A 7500-nucleotide genomic window follows, 5' to 3' on the forward strand; every position below is an offset into this window, starting at 1 on the left:
CTTTTGATTTAGTGAAATGATAAGATCTTGACCTCTTGAATTTGATGAGAATCACTTAACACGGGAAAAATACTTACCAATGCCTTAACAGGTGTAACATTTACGTTTTGTGCAAACGTTCTTTTGCCTCGATACAGCTGAAGAACATGATCCCTAAGAACAAGGGAAATGAAGACACAAATGAAGACAAGACACGTTTATAGAGAACACCTATATATATACACTCATCAGTGTATAACCAAAAGTGATTTTATTCACTGAAGTTTACAGTTTTTGAGTCATACATGACTGTTCGTGTTACACGTTCCTATTTACTTAACGTTCTTCAATAGGAATTTTTCATTGTGCCTGCATTTGCTAATTAAGTCGTTGCGTTGTGGTTGGCATATGACGTAATACTTTGATATATATATATATATACATATATATGTATACATATATATGTATATATATATATATATTTTCACATATATATATATATTTTTTTTTATTTTAAGAGGAAAAAAGGACGCAACTACATTCCCGACAAGCCTGTTTCGTGAATCGCTTCACTCTTCAGGGGTTTAAAGTGTGAAGCTTCACTCTACAGGGGTTTAAAGAGTGAAGCGATTCACGAAACAGGCTTGTCGGGAAATGTAGTTGCGTTCTTTTTTCCTCGTAAAATATTTATTCCGCTCTGCTTCAACGTATTGAGCACTTTTCCACGAGAAAATCGACTTACATGATGCCATGCCTCGTATAATATTAAATAACTTATGAAGACTTCTTAAGGCAAATTGATTATAATGGAACGTCAAACGTTTCGCCGGTTAGGGCTTCATTGTTCTTTACTTGTTATATATTCTGTCTTGTAAAATAACTTATCAGTCACTGATGAAGCCCTAACCGGCGAAACGTTTGACGTTCCATTATAATCAATTTGCCTTAGGAAGTCTTCATAATTTATTTAATATATATATATATATATATATATATATATATATATATATCATTTCATTTGTTGCACGTCTGCTGATAGAGTGCTCAATAGTAGAACCAGAGTCATCCCTTTTGTTGATCACATCACCTGGATCATATATATATATATATTATATATATATATATATATATATATATATATATATATATATATATATATATATATAAAAGTTAAAAGAGGCCAGTGGACGGACAACTTCTGAAGACTTAAAAAGTAAAAAGATTTAATATAGTGTAAAACGTTTCGGTCGTATGACCTTCATCAGTTACAGTGAATAATGATTAAAAAATTCCTTTTTATATGTTTACAGTGTTAGTTGCTTGTCTCTTAGGTATACCGAATTCCTAAAGGTATTACATAAGAACTTAAAAAGTACAATAGAACGGACATAACAAAAGGTTAAACAATGTACTTAATGATGTTCCTGCATAATTTACTACCTGCTTAAAATTTAACAAAGATGTGAAAAATCCCTAAAGGTATTACTTTACGAAGATTATAACTAAAGAGAAAAGCAACAAATTCCCCAACAAAAGCCCTTGAACGGTTGAAATATTTGAAAAATTCAATTCTTTATCAAAAAGCGTGCATCTATGAATCATGTAGAATTGAAGTGTATTTCTGTTGTTGGGGAATTTGTTGTTTGACCGTAAATTGAACAGTTTGGCTCAAAGGCCCCAATCTGGGAATTTGTTATGATTGTTGTGCATTGTTAGTGGATTCAGGTTTAGCTTGAGCTGGATACGATCATACTTGTGTAACCAAGCCTACTTTACGTATATATACATATATATAGATATATATATATATAACAGTGAGATGATATAGCACAAAAAGATGGTTTTATATCATTTATTCCATTTTCTTCGGGTGCAAATGCCACACGAGTAGCCAATCAGAGCGCGCCTTCAACGCTATCCCCAGTTTTGGTATAAAGTAATCGAGGGCAGCACTGAAGCAAACTGATGCAGGGGAGGGGAGTAAATGTCGTTCGACCCACATGGAAACGTACAACATCTCAACCGTGAGGTTCTAAAGAAGCTGCAGTATTCTGCACGTAGGACCCCTTGGAACTTGCTCCGGCTTTCATTTATTGGGAAACATCCGACTTTGGAAACGAGTTGTAAAAAGGAAATTGATCACCGTTGGGAAGATTGTAACTGGAAGTTATAAAAGATACAATTACAGTCAAACCTAGATGAGATTTTTTTTTCAGGTGAATAAAAGTTTTTCATAAGTGAACTCAGTTTTTGTCTATTTTAATCCTTTCTCGATAGCCGATCAAGAGAATTTGTGAAGTGTACGGTTAACGAAAAATCACACGATACTTTCATACAATTTGGAATTAGTGGACATGTGTTATTTTCGCCTATCCGTGAAACCATCATCCGGAGCAATTCATTTCTAGTCATGGAAGGAGATCGTTCGATTTCTTTTACTAAAAAGGCCGTGCAAAGATATAAATGTTTTTGCTCATTAAGTATGTAGGGTTGTGTGGTTTCTTCGGGGTTGTTGTTGATGACTTACCGATGGCACTTCATAAAATGCAACAGCGACAGAACTGAGATCACTGCGGAGAGGACAACTCCTGCTTGTAGACTATCTAAAAATACTGAAAGGAGGCTGGAATTGTTAAAGCACATAGCCTGATATCATATCATCCACATAGTTTTTAATAACCTAACCGTGCATGGGTGCATTTCAAAATGCTCTTTTAAATATATGAACAGTAACAGTAACAGTTTGTCTTCAGCATTCATATTTTCTTTCTCGATGTTAGTGAATCACATTGCGGCAAATCAAATACATGCAACGGGCACTAAGTGCTTTGTTTTATGGCTCTTTATAACGTGGTTAAAAAAATACCCGATTCTCATTGGACAAGAACACCAAAGTGTACTCCACAGAGTCCCAATGAAGTTGCTACGGCAACTAGGTTGGTACGACAAGGAGCGGCATACTCGCAAGAAAATAGTCCGACAGAAGTTTTCCTATTTTAATATAAGACGTTCAAAATCTGATACAAAAGTAAAAATCCTATACAAACAAGACTGCTGAAACATGTATAAAAATTCATAATAGCTGATAGAAACATTAATAGTAAAAACATCACTATTTCCTATTGCTCGTGACTGGACGATTTTCTGCACTTGATATTCAATGTAACTACTCTAACCGGTGGCCAAGGCTTTTTCTTACCATAAAATATACGGAAAAGATCTTCACAAATGGCACTTGAACACTCAGATCTCAATATTTTAGCTACGTATTGAAACAGCATAACATTGGCAATTGAAGCCTGAGAAAGAAATGAGTAAAAAGAGGTTTTGCAACGACTCTTTAAATGTTCAAGCCCTTATTGCCTAATTTTTATCATCAATGGACCTTATTCTCGCGGCCTCCATATTGGCCATAGACGAGAGATTTGGCATCCGAGCCTCGAGTTGAAATGTTTGGGAATGAGTTTTGGTGCGCAAAAACAAAAGTTTTTAACCCCTCGGGACTCAACATGACCGCCGTGTGATTAAGGCGAAATACAATGTGATACACAAAATATAAGTAAAAAAACTAAACAAGATAGAAGGAGAAAAACCACAAGGTAGCTTAATTAATGGAGGGAACATAGTTTCTCGGCTGCTTAATGCATTAACACCTCAAATGCCCTAAGTCGCCCCCAGTTGACGAGTAAATTCGTCTGGCGTTAGATATTTTTCTGCGCCAATATTATGCAACTGTTCAGTTGGGAGTTCACTATTAAGTTTCAGGCACGAAATTCCATACTTTCGTATGTCATCCATCTGATCTTCCATAAGTGCTTTTAAGGGACTCACGATAAGAAGAGTAGATTTACAGTTAACGTCGGACTCGGATTAAAGAAAATCACAAATATGTTTATGAATTAACAACAGTGGCAAGCATAAACAACAGTTGGCAAGCAGACTTGCCAAATCCTCTTGCTGCTTTCTGCTTTAACAAAAAAAACATCATTACTGGTAACGACTGCATTAATAGCTTGCAGTTCTTCCGCCTTAGGCACAAAGTTAAAGAAGCATTCCTTAAACGCGAAATCCATTTTCTCAAGAAACTTGGCATCATAATTCTCTTTCACATTTTACGCCATGTTTCCAGTATAAAAGCACTCCGAATAAACTATGTTTAATTAAAAAATCTTTTTCCAAAACTAATACGTTTTTCCCCCGTTTGGGGGGGGGGGGGAGTGACGTCATTCCGAGCATGCGCCTGCAAGCAATACAGGTCTCTCTCTTTTCCCGCTTGGGTTCCAGGCCCATTTTCAGGATGGGGTAAGAGGAAGTCCCGGAACAGGCCTATCATCACTGTCGATACTGCTGCACTCTTAAAGAATAGTTCACTCTAAAATGAAATCCTTTTTTATCGATTAATAGAAAGTTCATGAGGAGAACAGCTTTTAACCAAAATTTCAATCGTGAAATAGCTTTCTAATCTTGTGAAATCTTTGTTAAGAATACACACATGCAGGCCGCCATCTTGGATTATAAGTGACGTCATTGAGCTCAGCTGATCCTACCTTTCTGAAATGTGAACAACATGAACGGTGTTTCGTCCGTCTGACCTATTTGAGCAATTTATGTTGCTGAACAAAAAGACATGACTGGAATACGAAGAGGGATCTCAACAGCTTTTGTGTCTTCAAGCTTCCCGCAAAAATTCAGGTTGAGCTCGATGACGTCACGTATAATCCAAGATGGCGGCATGCATGTGTGTATTTTTAACAAGGATTTTACAAGGTTAGAAAGCTATTTCGAGATTGAAATTTTGGTTAAAAGATGTTCTCCTCGTGAACTTTCTATTAATCGATTAAAAAAGGATTGTTATTTGGAGTGAACTTCTCCTATAACTCGGTTACACACCTGAACGACAACAATCACTGCAACCATCACAGTTGAAATTAGTTGGGTGGAGAATTCAAAATCTTAAATATAAAACAAACAAACACAGATAGGTGATAGAAGGTATTCATAGGCACTGCTTACGAGCCTAGAAGGCCCATCAGGCCGGCGCTTATCTCCGGTTCCCGTAGCATGAAGCGACAAGGTGTATCTATACTCCCCCATGGATGGGATGCTAGTCCATCGCAGGGTTACCGCCAGCATTACGCCGGTACGCAATGTCCCCGGCCAGGCCACAGCCACAGCCACATATATTTTGTACTATTTCGGAGCTGAAACTGTAAACAACTAAAAGCCCTCCATTTCTAAAACCTAGGTGTCGATGCATAGACTCCAATATAAGAGGCCCGGAACCTAGTATATTACACTGCTCCCGAACAAATGGGAAATTCACTATTAAAAAATGGAACTCAACAAGTCTAGATGATACGGAAGCAGTGTTCAGTGCTCATCACGAAATCTAATTGTGAATTAAATTTCACAGATAAGTCTGCTTTGGGCTTTCCTTTGTCGGCGAGGGTACCATGGTACTGACTATGGTGACAATGGTGAACCTGGGGTGCTCGTTCCCTGCAGAGCATCTCCCAATACCGATTCCTGTGTCTCTGTGGTACTAGCTATTCTTCTGTATTTCCTGCAACAGCACGACTCCCAGGAATTGGTGCGCTCGGGGAATACCAGACAATACTTCACCGCTGCATGCGACTCCACCGACTCCTCTAGGCGACTTCTCTCTCTACAGCCCAGCCACCGAACCAAAAGAAGGGTTGCAGCCCGTTTCTTTTAATTGATTTACATGGACAAAATGAATTTGGTTCCCACGATTCCACTTTTTAATTCCACTTCGCCAGTTACGAACCAGGACAACTTCATTAAAATTGAACTTACGAAACTTAACGCGCCCTTCATCATGGTACTCTTTCTGTTTCACCTGGCTTCAGTAGTGTGGAACAGTTTCTTATTTGACTTCTCAAAAAAGGTTAGCTGGGAATTGTCCTGTGACAGTGACAGTGACGGTGTGCTGCGATTCAGAATAAGAAAATCGGCGAGTCAGTGTTCAAGACTAAGGTTATTTGCTGTCCCATCAAGGACTCACTTGGTCAAAGCTACTTTAGCCATCAGTACGGAACATTTCTCCGACCCATTTGTTGCAGGGTGGTACGATGGTACGTGGGTGAACTTGATCCCATTCTGCCTCATGAATTTGGTGAACTCCTCAGCTGCAAGTTGCGGTCCATTGTCAGAAACTAGGTCATCTGGGATGCCATAACGTGCAACCATTGACCCCAAAGGTTCAACGGTCTTCAAACTGGTTGTGAAACTCATAGGAGTGACCTACGATATTCAATCGCATACTTGTAAGCTTCCAAAATCAAGGACCATCTTTGCATTGCTGCCGTTGACGACGGGGGTACATCTGTCTTGGGACGAAAATTTGTGACCAATGGCTGGTGATCGGTGGTCAACGTAACTTGCGGCCGTAAAGGTATGGATGAAAATTCTTTACTCCGAACACGGTATAAAGTCCCTATTGTTCATTCTTTAAATAATTACGCGCACTGGTAGTGAGTGTCGGAGAGGCAAAGGCAACACGCTTTTCTGTACCATCCTCCATCACATGAGAGATCACCGACCCTGCACCATAGGGTGATGCGGAACAGGCACTGTTCACTGGAAAACTCCAGATGGCAAACGCTTATACCGGTATAAGCTCTTGGGAGTTTATGAGGTCAGGTACTTCTGGGAATCGTCATCCAGCTCAACTTGCTGAGAGGCATGTGATAAATCAATCTTGCTAAAGATTTTACCCCAGATAACGTTGCAAACAAATCTTCTGCATTCGATAACGGGTATTGGTCAACACCAGCACACTGATTAACGGTCATCTTGTAATCACCACATACTCGCAAAGTTCCATCTTTCTTAGGGACAGACACTACCAGGGCAGCCCAATCATTTTGGCTCACCTGGTAAATGGTCCCTTCGAATTCTTCCTCTAACCTCTGCAAACATTGCTCCACTTTTGTCCTTGAGGGCATAAGGAACCGGCCGTGCCTTTAGGAAGAGAGGTTGTGCGTCCTCGCGGACATGAATGGAAGCCTTAAACTGTTTTAGATGTCCATAACCCTTTTCAAATAGGACTCGATACTTTGAGATTAGGCCATCCACCGCATTCACTTTGGAAACCTAGAAAGGTTCCTCCAGCCAATTCCGTTCAAGCAACACAGGTTTGTCGTCCTCAGTCAAAACAAATGGTAGTTGCACTTCCTAGGTTTGATATTTCGCCCTTACTTGAATTTCCCCCCACAGTATGGAGTTATATCTCGCCAAAATTCAACATCGGAATTTGACAGCCAATTAGTTTCACATTTGAATCTTGATTTTCATATCCGACAAAGAAGTTTTATATCCAACATTGAAGTTTTTAATTTGACATCGTATCCTTTGAATTTGACTTTGAAGTGGAAAATTCTGTATTTCACATTCGACTTTCAAGTTTCAAATTCAACTTGCAACTTTTGAATTGAACTTCACGCATGAATGACTTGACCTCAATTTCGTATCCTTGGTAACGGTAACCACTGATGTAGT

General features: G+C 39.0%; 2 protein-coding genes across 4 annotated transcripts in view; one reads left to right on the forward strand and one right to left on the reverse strand.

The window, feature by feature from the left end:
* LOC138004164 (fibrillin-2-like) overlaps nt 1-7500 on the forward strand; it is a 205059-nt gene that overhangs the window by 82796 nt on the left and 114763 nt on the right. The gene's annotated exons all lie outside the window — the stretch shown is intronic.
* Nucleotides 1-7500, reverse strand: part of LOC138004166 (stimulated by retinoic acid gene 6 protein-like) — an 87343-nt gene that overhangs the window by 27929 nt on the left and 51914 nt on the right. For 2 of the 3 annotated variants that reach the window (XM_068850590.1, XM_068850589.1), the window contains exons 10-13: nt 4870-4931; nt 3179-3278; nt 2507-2591; nt 78-153 (exon numbers count right to left, since the gene is read on the reverse strand). In XM_068850590.1, coding sequence (XP_068706691.1) covers nt 78-153; nt 2507-2591; nt 3179-3278; nt 4870-4931 — 323 coding nt within the window. The remainder of the gene's footprint in view (nt 1-77; nt 154-2506; nt 2592-3178; nt 3279-4869; nt 4932-7500) is intronic. The other variant, XM_068850591.1, reaches the window with a different exon arrangement.

This window comes from Montipora foliosa, chromosome 5 (assembly GCF_036669935.1).
Source record: "Montipora foliosa isolate CH-2021 chromosome 5, ASM3666993v2, whole genome shotgun sequence".
NCBI lineage: Eukaryota > Metazoa > Cnidaria > Anthozoa > Scleractinia > Acroporidae > Montipora > Montipora foliosa.